This window comes from Phoxinus phoxinus (genome assembly GCF_949152265.1).
Source record: "Phoxinus phoxinus genome assembly, chromosome: 1".
Classification (NCBI taxonomy): domain Eukaryota; kingdom Metazoa; phylum Chordata; class Actinopteri; order Cypriniformes; family Leuciscidae; genus Phoxinus; species Phoxinus phoxinus.
The window spans coordinates 6,378,155-6,402,228 of NC_136876.1; the positions used below are offsets into that span (position 1 = coordinate 6,378,155).

The 24,074-nt window shown below is 38.0% G+C and overlaps 1 protein-coding gene across 1 annotated transcript; it reads right to left on the minus strand.

Annotated features, from left to right (window-relative positions):
* Positions 1–2,929: 2,929 nt before the first annotated feature.
* On the minus strand, positions 2,930–23,027 carry LOC306988100 (uncharacterized protein). The gene is made up of 5 exons (XM_079592842.1): positions 22,969–23,027; positions 21,592–21,782; positions 16,779–16,967; positions 9,496–11,022; positions 2,930–3,558 (listed from the first exon to the last, which is right to left on the minus strand). Exons 3-4 carry the CDS (start codon positions 16,810–16,812, stop codon positions 9,554–9,556), a joined length of 1,503 nt encoding a protein of 500 aa, XP_079448968.1. The 5' UTR covers positions 16,813–16,967; positions 21,592–21,782; positions 22,969–23,027; the 3' UTR covers positions 2,930–3,558; positions 9,496–9,553.
* Positions 23,028–24,074: the final 1,047 nt, after the last annotated feature.

Sequence of the window (24,074 nt, forward strand, 5' to 3'; positions counted from 1 at the left end):
CAGTCGACGGACAGCGAGTGGGTCTGTGTACAGGGAAATTACGATGCCGCAGATGTGCTCTTCCTGGCTGTGGACAAACAACATCTTTGAATACGCTGCAGAAAGATCCAGTCGTCAGGGAAAAATGGATGCACTGTATTTTTTGCGGATGTCTCAGTCACGGCAGTGTTAGTTTAAGCGTTTGTTCTATACATTTTAAGGATGACTGTTTTGAGCTTTGCCAGAAAACTGTTGCTCAAAGATAAGTCCGTGCCGACTATTCTGGGCTCAACAACGACGACGCAAACTGTAAGTAATGTATTTAAAACTTTAAACTACTTTTTGAATACGCTGAAAGATCCAGTCGTCAGGGAAAAATGGATGCACTTTATTTTTTTTGCCGTCCCAGTCACGGCAGTGTTCTATACATTTAAGGATGACTGTTTTGAGGAAAAAATCCCAATATGATGCTTGGCTTTGCCAGAAAACTGTTGCTCAAAGATAAGTCCGTGCCGACTATTCTGGGCTCGATAACGACGACGCAAACTTATTTTTTACCAAGGCTAATATAAACACATTTGTATAAGAGAATCTTGAAAATATGTCGCCTTTCTAGTAGGCCTAACGTTACATGTGATAGAAAATTAAAAATGTTGCCTTTATCAATGCTGCATCTTCAAATATGGCCTGTGCATGCATTTTTGTCCGTGGTACACCCTATCATTTCATTGGAATTAGTTAAATAATGTTAAACTGTTAGCAAATGAAGCTATAGGATAATTATGCAACAATAATCCGTTTTCAAGTGTCTCGGGTTAATTTTTTTTTATTAATTCAAAATAGTTTCACTTTCCATGTGGACACTGGCTGATCCAGTCTTCGTTGTTGTGGTGATGGTTCATGTTCCTCTGATTCCGGCTCAAACATAATAAGGTTTTATCATTGCAAGAGCCATCGCTTCGCATGCATCACCCGCTACTAAACAGTTACGCCGAATCCGCAAATGTTCTGGCTGGGGGCGTTAATAATTGATGCATAGGCACTGACGTTAGCCAATCATAACAGTGGGCGTTAACACTGAACTCTTAAAGGGGAAACACCCCCAAAACAGACTGTTTGAATCAGAGGATGAGAAACAGGGTGGGAAAAGGTCATAAATCACTACATTTTAAAAGTTTTTTGTAAAAAAAACTATAGTAATACTATAATTGCACCTAAGGGAACATAATAATAAAATAAAAAAAAACATGTCATGACCCCTTTAATAAACTCAGTCTCTGCAGATTTCAGCTCTTCCTGATGCTTTCATGCCCGTATTCACTTGCAGCTGATGGGAACTTACAACATTTATTGGAGAATTGCTGTTGGAGGAGCTGATCTGACAAAATAAAAAATAATATAAGTTCCTGAATTTGTTTTTATACTAATATCACATCTAAGCATTTATGTCTGTCTGTCTGAAGTAAAGTAACCGATGCGAATGTATAACTTATTTTATGGCTAACCAGAACACTCTCATGCTTTTTCCATTACAATATAGGCAGATATCTAGAAATAAAAAAGAATATTAACATTGTAATGTAATGTCTTCCAACTATTAACAATGGTCAGAAAAACTGAATAAAAAAGTGTCAATTTACAAGAGATCTGAAGTTGTAATAAATGATAAATATATAAATATAATAAATGAGGTGAAAACAGGAACTATTGTCATGAAATAAAGAGTGTTTTCAGCAGATCTGTTAATATTGATGAGCCTCTAACATTTATTGCACTAATCTGTTATTAGATCAAAACTGACAACGATCCTAAAAAACCTCATAAGTTCAATGTGAAGTATTTAGCAGTATCTGTTCCAGTGTATTTGAACTATGTGAAAGAAACACATTGGATTTGTTAAATATAAAATAAAACGGCAGCAGCATCAATTCCCCTCACAGATCTCAAACTTTGACTTCTGTAACACTCAGGAACAGTTTTCACTCTAAACATCGAGACAATCACACAAACGAACACAAAATCGCTCATGAATGAACAACATATTCTCCTCATGCTCGCTGCTGCTGCACTACATGTTTATTTCAGTGAGAAGACGCCAGAAAAGACGCACAAGTATCGCTTTGATCGATGAAAACAACACAGAAATGAGTTTGTCGCTTAATCAAACTGTATAAAGTGTGTTTGATGGTTGTGTGAATATGAGAAATACCGTGAACTGCTCTCCTCTCCTCACCTCAGAAGAATCTTCTTCTTCTTCTTCTTTACTGGCGGCTCAAATTAGCGCCATCTATTGTGTGTTTTGGATCAGAGACCATTTTTTTTCATGTGATGCATGATGTACAGAGATGACATTGTTTATACAACTTTGTATAGAAAGTAAGAGTTAATGGGGATTAGCTGAAAACTGAAAAATAAAAGACAAAAAAAGAAGATAGAATTTAACCTGTTAGTGATGTCTTCATGATTTAATGCAGGCAATATCTGAATGAATCAGTCAGTTAGCCATGTTTCGTTTAATATTCAGAAGCATTTAGAAACAGACATTATTTTTTTTATACTGGAGTAATTATATTTTAGGCATGTTATTAGGAAGATAATAGGCTATAATTATTTGATATAAAAACTGCTTTATACGAAATTCAAATGCTTGTACACCTCAGTTTTTTTAAGTGTTGATTATTAAATACATATTAATTAGTTGATTATAAACTTTATTTTCATGAAATAATAAAAAAGTATCAGCCTATTAGCTCAGCACAATGATAGTGTTATATTAATACAATTTTATTAACAAAGTCATGTTCGTTTTAGGTTTTCGGCCAAATTCATCTTATTTTCTTTTCTGGCCTGGTATATGGTAAGAGTTGTATGACATCACTGCCGTCTCGTGCTTTATTCCTGGTTCAAGCAGAATGAGCATAAAGTAAAATGGACAATAACAATGAGTTGTTGATCAAATGAGTAAAGTTTAATCAATAATTACATGAAGCAAATACAAACTTTAAGTAAAAGTGAATGAGACGGATCTCTCTCTTTACTGACTTATAAGAGCCAAAGCATCTCAAGAGAAGAAGAGAAGATACATGAATGTATATCTTGTCTTTGCATGGAAGAGTAGAAGTGGAAGAGAAACTAGATGTTTTGATGAAAAACTACGAAGAACTAGTAAAAAAATAATAGCAGATTCATGTCTCTCTTAAAAATGGTATGGCCTCTTCTTCAGCTCCTGAACTTAGACTTGAAATGTTTTTGTTTTTTTTTCAGTGTGAATTTTCTGGTGGTCTTTCAGTTCATCTTCTGTAGTAAAGGACTTCTGCACTGAAACACACACCGCCGTGTCTTTTCTGCTGTAATATTAAGGATGAATCTTCAGGTGTTTCTTCAGGACTGATGCCCAATGAAACTGTTTACCGCACTGATCGCAGTTAAATGGTCTTTCTTCAGAATGAGAAGATGTGATTTCAGAGAGAAAGCCTGAGCCGCTTCTTCCCAGTGTGAACTCTCATGTGAATCTTCAGACTTGTTTATAAAAATATTTTTTAGCCTCTGTTTTTCCTTTCTTGTTAACGTCCATCAGATCTAAAAGAAACATTAAATCAAGTGAGATTTCAAATCAGAGACAAACATAAAATGAAAAGTCAAGATCACTGATGAATTTAAAAGTCATTTTAATCCCATTGAATCTGGTCAACAACTGCTTTTTATCTCATTTATCCTGAAGCCTAAGCTCTCCATATGAGACATGAACACTTCTGCATCTATATCTGCCTGTTTCTGTGATGGAGCAGAGAAGTCACTTAGTCACTTAAGAACACGCGAAAGGGAATTTGTTACTCAGACGCTGTGTGGGAAGTTTAAGATCCGAAGTGCGCGACCTGAACGCCGTCTCTCAGACAATGCGCAAAGTTGAGCTCTCTTTCATGCCTTCCTGTGCTTAAATGGACAAATTTACTCAAAATTATGACAAAACCGTCTGGGCGAGTGTCCTAGTAAGCATAGTGAACATATGTCCTAGTATGCATAAGTAAACGCAAACAAGAAAGGCATGATCATGTATGCCTTCGGTCTTAACGTGGCAGAATCATTATAATCCTGCTACTGTCTGCTTTTTAAAATATTAAATCAATCAACAAAGGGCAAAGAAAAAAAAACACTGCCTAGTACCGGGCCAACTACGAGGCGGATCTCCGTGTGTCTCGCCAGGTGCGTGCAGTCTACGCACGCGCGCGCACACACACACCAGCAGTGACGCACGGATACTTCCCGGCATCCCTAACTACTGAACTTCGAAATTCAACCTACCAAGGAGGTTTCTACAATACTTCTGTTATGAGGATTAATTTGTGTCTCTGGTGGATTATTTTATGCTCCGCTGTGGAGCTATTGGGTTTGAACTCAATGAACTTCAGGACTCCACTGGCTCTGTATACATCCAGTAAGTCATCTTCTGCTATTAGTTAATTTTGGTCTAAAGTTCGTCCCGTTTCTTCCACCAGCCGTGGCGCTAATCCAAATAATTTGTATCCAGTTACCAAGGCAACGCCAAACGCTAGTTTTACAGACTCTTTTAAATGTGGACTTTTTAATGTTTGATCTCTTACAAATAAAGGTCTGCTGATAAGCGAGTTTATTAGTGATGCTAAACTGGACATAATGTGCCTCACTGAAACTTGGCAACAGCCTAATGATTATTTCCATCTTAATCAGACAGTGGTTATTCCTACATCAGCCAACCTCGCTCTAGTGGGCAAGGGGGTGGGGTTGCTGTAGTCTATCGTGACACTATCAAAGTTAAACCAGTATGCCTCAGTTTTTTTCATTTGAATGCTTGGATGTTAAACTCTCTGGCTTTCAACCACTGATAATCTTAACACTCTATAGGCCATCTAAGCCATCTGATCTGAATTTTCTGTATTAAGGACTTCACTTTCTGTCTATTCTCCTAATATATTACTTGGTGATATTAATATTCATGTCGATGCCACTACTACTTGTTCCCTCGCTGCTGATTTTATGTCATTACTTGTAAAGAATAACAGATTTTAAGAATCTATTTCAGATATGCTTTCTTACATAAACATCACGTTGAAGAATACTGATTTAAGCAATTCAGGTGTCTGACATTAGCTTTTGTCTTTATGCACTTCATGACCATTAAGCTCAAGATACAGCGGTGCCTTTGTCTCTATGATAATGTTAAGGTTTGAGCAATCAAGTCAGGTTGATTGGATTAGCAATAAAATAGAATGAATATGCTGATTTGCTCGGTTTCTCTTGAGCAATCTAGATAACCTGCCATACAGGTTTTTCGCTGGATAGAATCAACTCCTGCCTACTTTCCCATCCCAGAAGTCCCTCCTCCTTGGAATGGAGATAAAATTGCAATGAAAACTGTTACAGATCAGACTGTTTTGAAGAACTGCAGCCGCGCTCAATAAAGAATAACTTCTGCTTGAACGTGATACAAACGTCTCCTGGTCCTTGATGTCATTCAAAATTTATATTTTCCCACTCACAACAAAGGTCATACTTTAGATTTATTTTGATTTATTCAGAAGATTTATTTAGTCTTCTCAACTGGTATTGTTCCATGCAATGTAACCCATGCTGAGTTAACCATCTCCATTCACAAAGCTGTTTTATTTTATTTTATGACAGTCTCTGTCCCTGTTTCCAGGTATAAACACCAACGCACCATAGCCTTCAGAAACACAACGTCTCCTACATAATCAGGGCTCGCAAAATCGCCCGCCCGACGTCCCGGGGCTATTGTGTTTTCCAGTCGGGCTACCAAAATGCATAACCGGCCTGCCCGACGGGCTATCTGAAATCGTGTTCGCTTCAGTCTTGTTATAATCAGATTCAGCGCGTTCTTCGTCTTCAATCCGCAGTGGCGCCGAACAGAGCGCACGTCAGAAACAGAGGACAGTGTGTGTGTGTGTATGTATCTGAGCCTCATTGGTCTGTCACTGCTCGTCAATGTCAGAATATTAGAGATTACCAATCAAATCAAAGTAGGCGGGATTTATATTCACAGAAGCGGCTGAGCGCGAATTTGAGCAGAGCGACTCGACGCTTCAGTTTATGGTCAAGTGCGATAATGTAAGTAGCTAAACTAAATATTTCACATTTGACTTTTTTTTTATGTCATAAATGTTAAACAAATGACAAATTATCAGGCAAACGAATTTACTTGTCTAATTTCGCCATTTTGAACTGAAAATAGGCCTTTGTAACGTGACTCGTGGAATGTAATTCGTTTACTGTCATTGTGAGGGGACGAGAAACAAAGCCGTTTTCATCTTGTTAGGCACAATATTAATAACGAATGTGTACATGTTGAGAATTAATATAGTACAATTTGTAGCATTCAGTAAATTAAAAAAGCTCAGCTTTAGGAGGGGAAGAGACAGGGCAAGATGAGGAGACTGAGAGAAAAAGAAAGAGTGATGGATAAGAAGTGAGAGCAGGTATTGACAAATACTGCCCGCTGACATGGTTTTCAAGCTATTTCTTATCCTTTTTTTTGGCCTTCAAACGTCTTGAAATGCACATATCAGAGAAATAAAAAATTTGAACCCCCTAACAACCTTACATTTAGGACCTATTTGATTATAAAGCCCTGTCTACGGCCCTGTATTAAGATCAATAATGAATGTGTACATATTGTGAATAAATTTAATAAACTTAGTTAGGCTACCTAGCTTTCCTAGTAGCTTTCAGTAAATTAACGTGTCTGAGAAAATGATTCATAAATCAACCTATCAGCTGACCCCAAGTTTACTTTCGTCATTGACAGACAAAAATGAAAAGCCTATCAGTCAAAGCTCAGCTTTAGGATGGGAAGAGCCAGAGCAAGAGAAAAACAAAGAGAAAAAGAGTGATGCTGATGAGGAGAGAAAAATAATCAGCTGTGTGACATGGTTTTAAAGCTATTGTTGTCCAATTTTTTTGGCATTCAAAACATCTTAAAAATGCACATATATAGATTAGAGAAATCAAAATTTTCTCGGGCCCCCGAACACCCCTAACTAGTCTACCTCACATTTGGGACCTCAGTGATGATAAAACCCTGCCATCTGCATGTTAATGAAACTAGTTAATTGTGAGCGTTAGACCCTAACCCAAAGTGTTACCTTTTTTTAAATGTATTTTTTCATACCCTCATTGGGGGCTGAGCCACAGACTGATTCATGTTCCACACTGGTCACACACATTTCACTTCAGAGAACCAGATGTATATTTGTATTGATGATTCTAATTTGATTATTTTATATCCAATTGTTGATATTTGTGTTTTGAAAAAGTTTTTGATTCATGTTTTCTACATTAAAAATTGTCTTTTTATGTGGGCTAGTAAAATTAATTTCAGGCTACCAAAAACTGAAGAGTGCCTGCCCGAAGGGCTACCAGCGATTTAGAAATTCTGCGAGCCCTGATAATATATATATATATATATATATATATATATATATATATAATAACACCATCTCTGCTACTAGAACATCTTACTATTGTAACATTATAAACTCTGGGAAAAACAATTATAAGCTCCTGTTTTCCACAGTAAACCGGCTCCTTAAGCGACCTGACAACGTCTCCTCGTCTCCAACGTTCCTCAACGGAACTCTGCAACAAGTTTCTAAACTTTTTTCATGCAAAAATTCAAGACATTCATCACCATCTACTTAATATTCCTAGCACTCCAGTTCATAACTTGTCCTAAATAACTACCTTACAGGGCTCTGCCTTTACCACCTCCCTCTCAAACTTTACCTTGGCCTCTGAGAACCTGATCAAAGAACTTGTCACTAAATAAAAAACATCTACTTCCCAATTAGACCCCCCACCTACCAGTCTTCTTAAAGCATGCCTACCTTCCATCTCTCCCTTACTAGCTAGATTATTTAATTCCTCCCTCTCCACGGGCACTGTACCGCCCACTCTTAAGACTGCTGCTGACACTACCGTTCTCAAAATGCCCAATGCTGATCCTAATGATTTGAACAACTACCGTCCCATCTCCAACCTTCCATTTGTCTCCAAGATACTTGAGCGGGTCGTGGCAAATCAACTACATCAACATCTCATCTACAATGATCTGTGAACATTTCCAGTCTGGTTTCCGACAGCATTGGTAAAAATCACCAATGAACTACTCTGTGCAGCTGACTCCGGTCTACTGTCCATCCTTATTTTACTTGACTTGAGTGCTACCTTTGACACCATCTCACATCCCCTCCTCATTGAACGTCTGGCCAACATTGGTATCATAGGGGATGCAGTCTCCTGGTTCTGTTCTTACCTCACGGATTGTCAACAGTTTGTACAACTCAAACACTATAAATCAGCTTATGCGTCTGTGCCACAGGGTGTCCCCCAGGGGTCAGTGCTGGGTCCACTCCTCTTCATTATACATCTCCTTCCCCTGGGAAAGATCATGAGACATCACAAAATATATCTCAACTGCTATGCTGACGACACCCAGCTTTATATCTCAACTAAACCTTCATCTCCCCTTCCTCCCACCTCACTCAGCAACTGTCTTCAAGACATTCAAAACTGGATGAACACAAACTTTTTGAAACTTAATGGCAATACGACAGAAGTCCTACTCATCGGCTCCAAATCTACTCTTTCAAAACAGCATAACCTAAATATTACCATAGATGAGATCTCGGTCCCCCTGTCAACTCAAGTCAAAAGCCTTGTGTCATTCTGGACAGTTCCCTTTCATTCAAATCCCAGATTAAAGCACTTACCCAGACCTCGTTCTTTCACCTCCGCAATATCTCCAGGCTCTCTCAACCCTCATTGTCACAAAAAACACTAATTCATGTACTTGTCACGTCTGGATTACTGCAACTCCCTTCTCACCGGAGATTATAAATAGACTCCAACTTGTTCAGAACTCTGCTGCTCGAATCCTCACTGGTACCAGAACTTCTGAACACATCACACCTATCCTTATCATTCTACACTGGCTCCCTGTGCACTACCGTATTGAATTTAAGACCCTCGTGATCACCTACAAAGCAATCCATAATCTCACACCCAGTTACATTTCTGACCTCCTATCAGGTTATGTCCCTCCACTCTTCCTCGACTGGCCTCCTTGTCACCCCCACATTCCGCCTCTCCACCATGGGGGCCAGAGCCTTCAGTTGCACTGCACCAAGACTTTGGAATGCCCTCCCCTCCCACATTCGACAGGCAGACACAGTCAATTCATTAAAAAAAATGTTAAAGACCTATCTTTTTAAGAAAGCTTTTAATCTTTAAAACCTCTTGGTACTACATCACCATAGTAACCCTCCCAACACACTGTTTTACTGCTCTCTGACGATCTTAGATTTTTTTTTTTTGATTTGTCTCATTTGTAAAATGTATTTCTAAGTTAAATGTATTTTAATGTATTGCCTTCTTTTATGTCCTCCGAAACATGCAAGATGTCCTTGTGGATCTAGAAAGGCGTCTGCCAAATAAAACGTATTAAAAAAGTATTATGATTATTACCGTGATCTCAGATTGTGTTTAAGTGGTTTCTCCAATGCATGGATCTTCATGTGTCGCTTCAGGTAGAGTTTAATAGCGAAACTGGTCCCGCACTGATCACATGTGTGCGGCTTCTCTCAGTGTGGATCCTTTCATGTGTTTTCAGAGATGATAATCGACTGAATCTCTTGTCACAGTGTGAACAATTGTAAGGTTTCTCTCCAGTGTGGATCTTAATGTGTTGATCCAGACTGCGTTTAATAGCTAAACTGATCCCGCATTGATCACACGTGTACGGCTTTTCTCCAGTGTGGATCCTCTCGTGTGTTTTCAGAGATGATGACACACTGAATCTCTTGTCACAGTGTGAACACTTGTAAGGTTTTTCTCCAGTGTGGATCCTCATGTGTAGCTTTAGTTGAGCTTTAACAGAGAAACTCTTTCCACACTGATCACACATGTGCGGCTTCTCTCCGCTGTGGATCATCTCATGTATTTTAAGAGATGATGACTGACTGAATCTCTTATCACAGTGTGAACACAAGTAAGGTTTTTCCCCAGTGTGAATCCTCTGGTGCAGTTTTAAAAAGGCCACTGTAATAAAAGATTTCCCACACTCAAAGCACACATGATCTCTTACACCAGAATGAATTTTCTCATGTGTATGTAAATATGACAGCAGTGAAAAACTCTTTCCACACACAGTGCATGAATATGGTTTCTCCTTCGTATGAACTCTCAGGTGTCTCTTCAGGACTGATGCCCAAATAAACGTTTTCCCGCACTGATCACATGTGTAAGGCTTCTCTCCGGTGTGGATACTCCTGTGCCCTTGAAGATGTACCAATCGTGTGAAACTCTTCCCGCAGTGATCACATGTGAACGGTCTTTCTCCGGTGTGGATCCTCATGTGAACTTTAAGATTTGCTCTGAGTGAGAAACTCTTCCCACACTGACTGCATGTGAACGGTTTCTCTCCAGTATGAACTCTCATGTGGACCTTTAGTAGTTGTTTGCTTGAGAATCTCTTTTCACAGCAATTACAAGTGAACAACTTCACTCCAGTGTGTCTCTTCATGTGAACAATAAAACTTTCTCTGTATGCAAACCTTTTCCCACACTGATCACATGTGAACGGCTTCTCTCCAGTATGAACTCTCATGTGTTTCTTAAGGTGAGATGATCGCAAGAAACTCTTCTCGCATTGATGGCATGCATGTGGCTTCTCTCCAGGATGAACACTCATGTGAAGCGCAAGACTTTGTTTGTATGGGAATCTCTTCTCGCACTGATCACATGAGAACGGCTTCTCTCCGGTGTGGATTCTCATGTGAATCACAAGACTTTGTTTATATACGAAGCTCTTTCCACACTGAGTGCAGGTTGAAGATTTCTTGTCTCTTTTCTTTAAAAATGTCTTTTTAGTCTTTGAGCGACTCAAAGGTTTTTTCCCAGGTTTAACATTTTCCTCCTCCACTTCACTCAGTTCTTCACTCTCCTTCTTCACTTCTCTCAGTTCTTCACTCTCCTCCTTCACATCCATCAGCTCTGAAATTAAAGAGTAATTTTCGGTAAATCTTCCAGTTATTGAACATTATGGGCACATATTCCATGTTTCTGTAGTGAGAACTACAATTTTATTTGAACAACGACACAATTACCTAATGTAATATTAACATTAAAGAATAGAAAATACTGCCATAATTATGGCACCAACTTTTAGATTGCCATTTAGATTATTTTACTGAACTTCTTAATTTATTAAAGGCTGGTCACACTAGACTTTTTCTTCCATTGACTTCCATTTATGGCTCTTTCCACTAAGCGGTACGGTACGCAATTATTTGCGTTTCCACTGTCAAAAGTAGTGAATGGTACCAAAATGGTACTAAAGGGTGGAGCTAGACTCACTGCAGAACGTTGATTGGTTGACAGAGAATAGTCACTTGCGCGTGCTACAAGGGAAATGACTACATTAGAAGCGCCATTTTTTAATATACAGTGGAAATATAATACTACTGTTATTGTGTCATCAAATGTAGTTTTAAGAGTTTTTCAGGCGAGAATGTAGTTGTTTAAAGCTCAAATCTATGGTTTATTTTATATCAAGTTTATTTATGAAGATTTATGGAAATTGTATCCGGGTTATGAGATCCAGGTGATCGGGGCTCATGTTCCCCGCCTGAACAGCCTTTCCTCGGCTAGTCGTTCTGACGTTTGCCGCTGAATGACGTCTCTGTAGTGGTTAAACATAATTCGTATTCCGTTCGGCGTGCTATCAAGACGCATAATCGCTTTTTGGCGTGTTTTTCAATCACATGCGGGGATAATGTTTCGTTTCGGAGTAGACATACACGCAGAATCACATGCGGGGATGATGGTTCGTTTCGGCGTAGACATGCACGCGGAATCACATACGGGGATGATGGTTCGTTTCGGCGTAGACATGCACGCGGAATCACATCCGGGGATGATGGTTCGTTTTGGCGTAGACATGCACGCGGAATCACATCCGGGGATGATGGTTCGTTTCGCTCAGAACATTTGACAGATGTTGTGCCGAATTTTGACTCCCTGCCAAATGATTACCCCCCTCGTTGAAGTCAGTACCTGATTCCCTAATCCTAACCGCACTTCTAATCCTAACCCCTCACCCACAACTAATCCTAAACCTACCCATACTAGGGCGTAGACATACACGCGGATAGCTCAAAATGCGTACAGATAACAACTTGGCAGTAATAACTTGGCAGTGGCGTGTACGTTTACGCAAAGTCATGATGTCATGTTGGACTAGAGCGCCGAATTTGTATTTTTTACTGAATTGTTTGCTTTATTTCTTATTGTATAGATTCTTGTACCTTTCACTTATACTTTTATAGTGGCTATTATTGATAAAACTGAAATTTAACAAAAAGAGATAGGGTTGAGTTTTGTCATTTTTTATTTTATTACAAGATTATCGCTGTAATGTTGTTTATTGCAACATTTGTACAAATGCAAATATTGCCTGGAATAACAGGGTTGTGTTTTATATTTAGTTTAGTTATAAATAGGCTAACATTATACATGCAGTGAATATAATCAATATGCATTGCCTGAACCACATTTGTGTGCCTATAATGTTTAAAATTTATTTAAATGAAAACGAAAAGAGGCAGAGTGGTGTTTTATGACATATTTTGTTTTATTGTTGCCTAAAATGTACATATAACCGGAGTAGCAAAGCGAGCTGAGTGACGCTCTCAAGAACGCGCTGTTCCATTAGCAGAATGACCGGACTCGCGTCCTCGGACTCCTGAGACGGACTTGGCAAGTCTGAACTTTGCGTACTTGGTATTGAGAAACGCCTATTGTCGGTCCTTGTCTTGTGACAAACATGCAGAGAAGCAAGAACTAGATCTGCTGTATGTCATCCATTGTTGTTTACGAGGTCGCGTTCTTCTTCGCGCGAAAATGATGTCAATCGATTCTTTCCGGCAAACACCACGCCTATCTAGGGCGTAAAATAAATAAATAAAATAAACCTGCCTTGCCTATCAAGTAAGGGTACTGTTGGCGGTGGAAACGCTAGCCGGATCATGGTTTACCGAACTGCGCTGTACTGTACCGCTCAGTGGAAACGAGCCATTATATGCATGTGAATGTAGGGCACCTGCATTTGTATCAAGTGAAGACTTGTGGCCGAGATTAATGCATCAGTTAAATGAAAAGAAGACCAACTCATTTGCAGTCAAGTGGAGTAGATTGAGTACACCGGAGTGATCTAATTGGATGGATCTAATTGAATTGGACCATTTGTACACAAGAAGTAAAAGTTTAAAATCCACTCTGTAGCACACTGGCGACCGGTGTAGAGGAACGCAAGATAGGAGTGATATGATCCCGTTTTTGTGCACCCGTCAGAAGTCTAGCTGCCACATTTTGGACTAATTGTAATCGTGACATTGTTGAATGACTAATCCCAACATTAGAGATGCTCCGATCAGCATTTTTGGGGCCGATCACCAAAACCATGATCTGACAATTGCCGATCACAGAATGGCAGAGGAATGGGAATCTTCTATCTATAATCTAGCAGAGTTTGCACCATTTGTAGAAATGAAACTACCGGTAACTATGAGGTGGCAAGATTTTTTTTTTTTTCGGGAACAACCAATTATGAAAAAACACCCCAAAACCAGTAGGTTGTTTATCAGACAAAAATGAATGAAAGAACTTTTGTAAGTCAAATTTAAGACCGTTTTAAGACATTTTAAGATCAACATCAATTATGGCTAGATTTTAAAAGAGTGTCTTGCAACATGTTATCTACTAACATGTACAAGTGCAAATAAAGTTTTGACAAAAAAGGTTTTATAAAGAGATAAACCTCAAATTTCAGCCTTTAAATAATTTTCTTATAAAAAGAATGAGTAAAGAAAAAAGATAAATTACTGACATTTACAAAGAACATTAGCTTATCTTTTATCCCGTGGCGTCTGTTGTTGCTATGCAACCATGCACTGCGCTCTCCACAATGAGAAATAAGTTTTAGTAGCTTTTGCGGTAGTTGATATTTTTTCATCTCGCTGCGCGTTGAAAAAAACGGCCGCATTACTTCTATAACGCTTGCTGCACGCCTACATTTGAAATAAACTTGAGCGCGCAAAAAACGCGATATGTGAACGGCCCTTTGGCGAGTTACCTCCAGTCAGGCCACGAGCTACTGGCAGCACACGAGCGCCGTGTTGGAGACCCCTGCTCTCTACAGCTCCGCTTTGTAGGCTACGACTACTTTTTTGCTACTTTGTAATGACTTTCTGCAGCCAGCGTTTCTGGAAATTACTTTAAAAAAAACTTCCAGACGGGAGGAGAACTCATGTTGCCACTGGCAAGCTCCGGTCTGCTGTTGTGTCTCCGTGCGCCGCGCATGCAGGTGGAAAAAAGTTGCGCGAGTAATTTACGTCATGTGATCGGCTTTTTTGATCGCCGCTTTTGGGGTTCGCCGATCAAGCTATTTTTAGCCAATATCGGCCGATCAATCGGAGCATCTCTACCCAACATAAAGAGAATTGCAGTAATCCAGCCTTGAAGAAATAAATGCATGGATTACGATAGCAGTCGGAGCTGGAAAAAGCAGGATTTCACCACTAAATTGATCTGCCTATCAAATTTCAGAGATTCATCGAACACCACGCCCAAATTTCTCACAAAGGGCTTCACACAAGAGAACAAACCACCAAAATTTTGTTTAGGAGGAGCGATAGAGGAATCAGGGAGTCCAAATTAGGGGTGTCACGATTCTCCAAATTAAATTTTGGATTCTAAGGTCACGGTTCGATTCTTGATTTTTAAAAAACAAAACAATTTAAAGCACAGGTTGCTATGCCATTTTTAGACCAGACTTGCATAATATCTGACCTTTGTTTGCAATGTACCACACTACACTGTCAAATTCACACTGGAGAGAAACCTTACAATTGTTCACACTGTGACAAGAGATTCAGTCACTCAACTAACCTGCCATCTAGTTTCTCTTTTGTAACTGCAGTCTTCTTCACAAAAGTTGACATTCAAGTTCACAACAAAGCAAACAAACAGTTGTTGGTTTAACAGATAAATCTATGCGTCGCGCAGCACCACGTCTTTAAAATTTGAACACATTATTCGCCATGAGTGTACACACACCGGCAGCAACGGCTCACGGTACGGATCCACTTTTGCGACACAACTCAGGACCTTGTTCAAAATCCTGCCACGCCACAGAGCGTCATTACATAGTTTTATATTAAATTTACATTTATTTGTCCTAAATCGTCGCTATGACTTCACCCTGTGCTGCAATATAGGCTACAGTGTTGTCACGATACCAAAATTATGACTTCGATACGATACCAGACTAAAATACTTCGATACGATGCCAGACTAAAATACCTGGATACCGATACTGAATCAATACCATGGGGAAAAAACTAATACAGTAAAAGTAATTCGAAAAATATGACAGAACTTACAATTCTGTTTTATAAATGAATTGAAAAAAACTTAACTCTGTTTCTGCCCTGCTTTTTGACCATTCCTTCCCCTTTATAAAATGAAATAATAATAATTACATGCCAAGGTGCACGTCCTTACAAAGACGTTTGCAAATATTGACATTATTATCAATCATGTTAACATTTGCTAACCTTTCACAATTCTGAACAGGTTTGGGATGACCAAAATCTTATTTCATGAAACGAGTTATTTAATATTTTTTAAATTTAATTTTATAATTACAATATAGATATTTAATTTAATTTTATCTTTGCTATTAAAAATAAGCAAATTACAAACAATATGACATACTATAAGAGACAAATACTGTAAAATAAACAGTGCTTAATTTCTTTTTTGAATGCTACTGTTAAATAGTAGTGTACTGTAGCTGAAAAAATAAAGTCTTCACTCTATAAATGAACTATAGACTGATTCTTAATAAATAGATAAAATTTATTCAGTCAAGTATTGGGTGATTGTCTATTTTCTGTTGTTGTTTCATTAAAGGTGCATAGCGCAAGATTCTGAGTTTTTGCAGAACTATGCCACCTCTGCCGGCAAGCGAAACTGCAGCCAGAGATGTGGCTTGCACTAGACAAAAGTTTTCTTTTTTTTTATCTTACGTGGAGTTTGCGTTGGTGTTTGAAATGAACTACAAGCAGGTCTCTTACAATCCATCTTCTACGGAGAATGCCGGCGAATACACAAACCTGCCAGACATAGCTAGCTATGTGAGCGTGCCGTGAACGCGCATGACGTCACGCCCAGTCTAAGATACCGGCCCGAATCCCTCTTATTTATTTTACTTTACAGGATTACAGAGACAATCTCAGTGATCAGAGAAGGGCTCATTCAGCCCATCAGGCAATTGTTTAAGCATGTATGGGTTAGAAAACGGGTATTTTTTTACATGAAAAGTTGCTTAATGCACCTTTAACATTTATCACACAGAATATTAGGCTGCTGGTCCGGCCCTTTAAGACCTGCTACCCAATGGAACACTAACGATTAACTACTATTAACTACAAATCTGGTTTTGCTTAAGTTTCTCAAACCTCCCTTTACTCACCATTAGTTGAAAACAAACAAAACACATTTTGCACCATTTCATAGTTTAGGCTGTTTATTTAAATGTGGTGAACCTCTCTTTACTGACCATTTGTTGAAAACGCTAATATAATAATACAAGTCTGTACCCATTTTTAAAAAAGTGATGAAGTGCTTGAATGTTTCTAAAATGAATGTTGTTCAGCATCATGAATGAATGAAGAATAAACACCAACCTCTTTGTTCTCCAGGATCTTCAGTGTGTTTCATTCTGCAGGGTTCTGGATCACTCGTTCTCACTGTCCTCTTTAATAAACTCAGTCTCTGCAGATTTCAGCTCTTCCTGATGCTTTCATGCTCGTCTTCACTTGTAGCTGATGGGGATTTACAGCATTTATTGGGGAATTGCTGTGGGAGGAGCTGATCTGACAAAAAAATAATAATATCAGTTCCTGAATTTGTTTTTATACTAAATATCACATCTAAGCATTTATGTCTGATCTGTCTGTAGTAAAGTAACTGATGCGAATGTATAACTTATTTTATGGCTAACCAGAACACTCTCCTGCTTTTTCCATTACAATATAGGCAGATATCTAGAAATAAAAAAAGAATATTAACATCGTAATGTAATGTCTTCCAACTATTAACAATGGTCAGAAAAGAAAAGAAAAAACAGTTGAAAGCATGGACACAGAAAACGTATTTGTGAGCAACAAGTCTGCTGACACCAATGAAATGAGCTTTAAGTGTCAATTTGCAGGAGATCTGAAGACATCAGCATAATAAATGAGGTGAAAACAGGAACTATTGTCATGAAATAAAGAGTGTTTTCAGCAGATCTGTTAATATTGATGAGCCTCAGACTATCAACACTCATTCAACAAGCCATTCAGGATCATCAGCAGATCATCTCACTTTATTCTGAGTGTTTGCTGTTAGAAACACATTATTTGAGTCAGGATACATGATAAAAGCCTATAAAACTGCTCTACTGAAAGAAAATACTGTTGCTTCTCACAACATGACAAGGATAAAACATAAAAAACGCTAATAGCATTCATCTTAATTAACCACCTCATCTAAATAACTAGGCTACAGCAGCATAATGTCAATATCTATCATATATTTTGATTTTGTAGTAACTACATTTATTGCTATTAGATCAAAACTGACAATAATCCAAAAAACCTCATAAGTTCAATGTGAAGTATTTAGCCGTATCTTTTCCAGTGTATTTTAACAATGTGAAGTAAGAAACACATTGGATTTGTTTAAATAAAACGGCAGCAGCATCAATTCCCCTCACAGATCTCAAACTGGATCATGGTTTACCGAACTGCGCTGTACTGTACCGCTCAGTGGAAACGAGCCATTATATGCATGTGAATGTAGGGCACCTGCATTTGTATCAAGTGAAGACTTGTGGCCGAGATTAATGCATCAGTTAAATGAAAAGAAGACCAACTCATTTGCAGTCAAGTGGAGTAGATTGAGTACACCGGAGTGATCTAATTGGATGGATCTAATTGAATTGGACCATTTGTACACGAGAAGTAAAAGTTTAAAATCCACTCTGTAGCACACTGGCGACCGGTGTAGAGGAACGCAAGATAGGAGTGATATGATCCCGTTTTTGTGCACCCGTCAGAAGTCTAGCTGCCACATTTTGGACTAATTGTAATCGTGACATTGTTGAATGACTAATCCCAACATTAGAGATGCTCCGATCAGCATTTTTGGGGCCGATCACCAAAACCATGATCTGACAATTGCCGATCACAGAATGGCAGAGGAATGGGAATCTTCTATCTATAATCTAGCAGAGTTTGCACCATTTGTAAAAATGAAACTACCGGTAACTATGAGGTGGCAAGATTTTTTTTTTTTTCGGGAACAACCAATTATGAAAAAACACCCCAAAACCAGTAGGTTGTTTATCAGACAAAAATGAATGAAATAACTTTTATAAGTCAAATTTAAGACCGTTTTAAGACATTTTAAGATCAACATCAATTATGGCTAGATTTTAAAAGAGTGTCTTGCAACATGTTATCTACTAACATGTACAAGTGCAAATAAAGTTTTGACAAAAAAGGTTTTATAAAGAGATAAACCTCAAATTTCAGCCTTTAAATAATTTTCTTATAAAAAGAATGAGTAAAGAAAAAAGATAAATTACTGACATTTACAAAGAACATTAGCTTATCTTTTATCCCGTGGCGTCTGTTGTTGCTATGCAACCATGCACTGCGCTCTCCACAATGAGAAATAAGTTTTAGTAGCTTTTGCGGTAGTTGATATTTTTTCATCTCGCTGCGCGTTGAAAAAAACGGCCGCATTACTTCTATAACGCTTGCTGCACGCCTACATTTGAAATAAACTTGAGCGCGCAAAAAACGCGATATGTGAACGGCCCTTTGGCGAGTTACCTCCAGTCAGGCCACGAGCTACTGGCAGCACACGAGCGCCGTGTTGGAGACCCCTGCTCTCTACAGCTCCGCTTTGTAGGCTACGACTACTTTTTTGCTACTTTGTAATGACTTTCTGCAGCCAGCGTTTCTGGAAATTACTTTAAAAAAAACTTCCAGACGGGAGGAGAACTCATGTTGCCACTGGCAAGCTCCGGTCTGCTGTTGTGTCTCCGTGCGCCGCGCATGCAGGTGGAAAAAAGTTGCGCGAGTAATTTACGTCATGTGATCGGCTTTTTTGATCGCCGCTTTTGGGGTTCGCCGATCAAGCTATTTTTAGCCAATATCGGCCGATCAATCGGAGCATCTCTACCCAACATAAAGAGAATTGCAGTAATCCAGCCTTGAAGAAATAAATGCATGGATTACGATAGCAGTCGGAGCTGGAAAAAGCAGGATTTCACCACTAAATTGATCTGCCTATCAAATTTCAGAGATTCATCGAACACCACGCCCAAATTTCTCACAAAGGGCTTCACACAAGAGAACAAACCACCAAAATTTTGTTTAGGAGGAGCGATAGAGGAATCAGGGAGTCCAAATTAGGGGTGTCACGATTCTCCAAATTAAATTTTGGATTCTAAGGTCACGGTTCGATTCTTGATTTTTAAAAAACAAAACAATTTAAAGCACAGGTTGCTATGCCATTTTTAGACCAGACTTGCATAATATCTGACCTTTGTTTGCAATGTACCACACTACACTGTCAAATTCACACTGGAGAGAAACCTTACAATTGTTCACACTGTGACAAGAGATTCAGTCACTCAACTAACCTGCCATCTAGTTTCTCTTTTGTAACTGCAGTCTTCTTCACAAAAGTTGACATTCAAGTTCACAACAAAGCAAACAAACAGTTGTTGGTTTAACAGATAAATCTATGCGTCGCGCAGCACCACGTCTTTAAAATTTGAACACATTATTCGCCATGAGTGTACACACACCGGCAGCAACGGCTCACGGTACGGATCCACTTTTGCGACACAACTCAGGACCTTGTTCAAAATCCTGCCACGCCACAGAGCGTCATTACATAGTTTTATATTAAATTTACATTTATTTGTCCTAAATCGTCGCTATGACTTCACCCTGTGCTGCAATATAGGCTACAGTGTTGTCACGATACCAAAATTATGACTTCGATACGATACCAGACTAAAATACTTCGATACGATGCCAGACTAAAATACCTGGATACCGATACTGAATCAATACCATGGGGAAAAAACTAATACAGTAAAAGTAATTCGAAAAATATGACAGAACTTACAATTCTGTTTTATAAATGAATTGAAAAAAACTTAACTCTGTTTCTGCCCTGCTTTTTGACCATTCCTTCCCCTTTATAAAATGAAATAATAATAATTACATGCCAAGGTGCACGTCCTTACAAAGACGTTTGCAAATATTGACATTATTATCAATCATGTTAACATTTGCTAACCTTTCACAATTCTGAACAGGTTTGGGATGACCAAAATCTTATTTCATGAAACGAGTTATTTAATATTTTTTAAATTTAATTTTATAATTACAATATAGATATTTAATTTAATTTTATCTTTGCTATTAAAAATAAGCAAATTACAAACAATATGACATACTATAAGAGACAAATACTGTAAAATAAACAGTGCTTAATTTCTTTTTTGAATGCTACTGTTAAATAGTAGTGTACTGTAGCTGAAAAAATAAAGTCTTCACTCTATAAATGAACTATAGACTGATTCTTAATAAATAGATAAAATTTATTCAGTCAAGTATTGGGTGATTGTCTATTTTCTGTTGTTGTTTCATTAAAGGTGCATAGCGCAAGATTCTGAGTTTTTGCAGAACTATGCCACCTCTGCCGGCAAGCGAAACTGCAGCCAGAGATGTGGCTTGCACTAGACAAAAGTTTTCTTTTTTTTTATCTTACGTGGAGTTTGCGTTGGTGTTTGAAATGAACTACAAGCAGGTCTCTTACAATCCATCTTCTACGGAGAATGCCGGCGAATACACAAACCTGCCAGACATAGCTAGCTATGTGAGCGTGCCGTGAACGCGCATGACGTCACGCCCAGTCTAAGATACCGGCCCGAATCCCTCTTATTTATTTTACTTTACAGGATTACAGAGACAATCTCAGTGATCAGAGAAGGGCTCATTCAGCCCATCAGGCAATTGTTTAAGCATGTATGGGTTAGAAAACGGGTATTTTTTTACATGAAAAGTTGCTTAATGCACCTTTAACATTTATCACACAGAATATTAGGCTGCTGGTCCGGCCCTTTAAGACCTGCTACCCAATGGAACACTAACGATTAACTACTATTAACTACAAATCTGGTTTTGCTTAAGTTTCTCAAACCTCCCTTTACTCACCATTAGTTGAAAACAAACAAAACACATTTTGCACCATTTCATAGTTTAGGCTGTTTATTTAAATGTGGTGAACCTCTCTTTACTGACCATTTGTTGAAAACGCTAATATAATAATACAAGTCTGTACCCATTTTAAAAAAAGTGATGAAGTGCTTGAATGTTTCTAAAATGAATGTTGTTCAGCATCATGAATGAATGAAGAATAAACACCAACCTCTTTGTTCTCCAGGATCTTCAGTGTGTTTCATTCTGCAGGGTTCTGGATCACTCGTGTTCTCACTGTCCTCTTTAATAAACTCAGTCTCTGCAGATTTCAGCTCTTCCTGATGCTTTCATGCTCGTCTTCACTTGTAGCTGACGGGGATTAACAGCATTTATTGGGGAATTGCTGTGGGAGGAGCTGATCTGACAAAAAAATAATAATATCAGTTCCTGAATTTGTTTTTATACTAAATATCACATCTAAGCATTTATGTCTGTCTGATCTGTCTGTAGTAAAGTAACTGATGCGAATGTATAACTTATTTTATGGCTAACCAGAACACTCTCCTGCTTTTTCCATTACAATATAGGCAGATATCTAGAAATAAAAAAAGAATATTAACATCGTAATGTAATGTCTTCCAACTATTAACAATGGTCAGAAAAGAAAAGAAAAAACAGTTGAAAGCATGGACACAGAAAACGTATTTGTGAGCAACAAGTCTGCTGACACCAATGAAATGAGCTTTAAGTGTCAATTTGCAGGAGATCTGAAGACATCAGCATAATAAATGAGGTGAAAACAGGAACTATTGTCATGAAATAAAGAGTGTTTTCAGCAGATCTGTTAATATTGATGAGCCTCAGACTATCAACACTCATTCAACAAGCCATTCAGGATCATCAGCAGATCATCTCACTTTATTCTGAGTGTTTGCTGTTAGAAACACATTATTTGAGTCAGGATACATGATAAAAGCCTATATAACTGCTCTACTGAAAGAAAATACTGTTGCTTCTCACAACATGACAAGGATAAAACATAAAAAACGCTAATAGCATTCATCTTAATTAACCACCTCATCTAAATAACTAGGCTACAGCAGCATAATGTCAATATCTATCATATATTTTGATTTTGTAGTAACTACATTTATTGCTATTAGATCAAAACTGACAATAATCCAAAAAACCTCATAAGTTCAATGTTAAGTATTTAGCCGTATCTTTTCCAGTGTATTTTAACAATGTGAAGTAAGAAACACATTGGATTTGTTTAAATAAAACGGCAGCAGCATCAATTCCCCTCACAGATCTCAAACTTTGACTTTTGTCTTGACATTCAGGAACAGTTTTCACTCCAAACATGATCGAGACAATCACACAAACGAACACAAAATCGCTCATGAATGAACTCAACATATTCTCCTCATGCTCGCTGCTGCTGCACTACATGTTTATTTCAGTGAGAAGACGCCAGAAAAGACGCACAAGTATCGCTGTGATCGATGAAAACAACACAGAAATGAGTCTGTCGCTTAATCAAACTGTATAAAGTGTGTGTGATGGTTGTGTGAATATGAGAAATACCGCGAACTGCTCTCCTCACCTCAGAGGTTCTCTTCTTCTTCCTCCTCTTCTTCTTCTTCTTCTTCTTCTTCTTCTTCTTCTTCTTCTTCTTCTTCTTCTTCTTTATTGGCGGCTCGAATTAGCGCCATCTATTGTGTTTTGGATCAGAGACCATTTTTTTCATGTGATGCATGATAACGAGGAAGCAGGCACTTTTTAATTTCAAAAAGTACAGAGATACATGTTTATAATATTACAACTAAAATATAACAATGTGTTCAATGTCATCAGAATACAAATGAGAAAATAAGAGTTACCGGTAATTAGCTGAAAACTGAAAAATAAAAGACAAAAAAGAAGAAAGAGAGAACATGAAGGTCAGATAATAAAATATACATCAATTACATATTAAAATTCGTACAAATACTTGCTGTCATATACTGAAGATGTAGGCATAGGCTAATTGTAGTAGGTGTATTTTTTATTCTTTCAAAAACACGGAAAAAATGGTTGGTTAAAGGATAAACTTACATTTATTTGGCCAAAAAGATCAATTAAATTTATAACAAAGCGAGTCAAATATTTCTGAACTGAAGTCACAAGATCATCCGAAACAACAGTCAAATATGAAATAGTAATATTAAACCTCTGGTAAGTCTGAAATAAAAGGCAAAACAAAAGATGAACTATATTAATCTGACTGAAAATGTCCTCATAGCAATATCAATGGTTGAAGCATCAGATCTGCTCTACAATACTTGATTAACACAGACTTTATTTTTTTATTTTAGTAGAAGCTAAAATAAGTAGAAGTAGAAGCAACTTTTTCCAGTTCAACTCCTATAGCTTAATTATTATTATTAATAATACAAACACATGATTCTGAACCTCATGAGATCCATCAGTGACTTCAGACAAAATTGTCAATAAAAGACAAATATTAATTTTTATGGTAGTGCCGGTAAAACAAACGATTATCGATTATTAGGTTGGACTCGGTGTAGTGTCCTTACAACTTACCAAAGATCCAGTGATCATGGATATTGATATGCAGCAGGAATCATGTTTGCTGACATTAATGAGCCTGATGTCGACGCCGGGGAAATACATGAAGCAAATTTGCATGTGAACGCTTTATTTAAATAC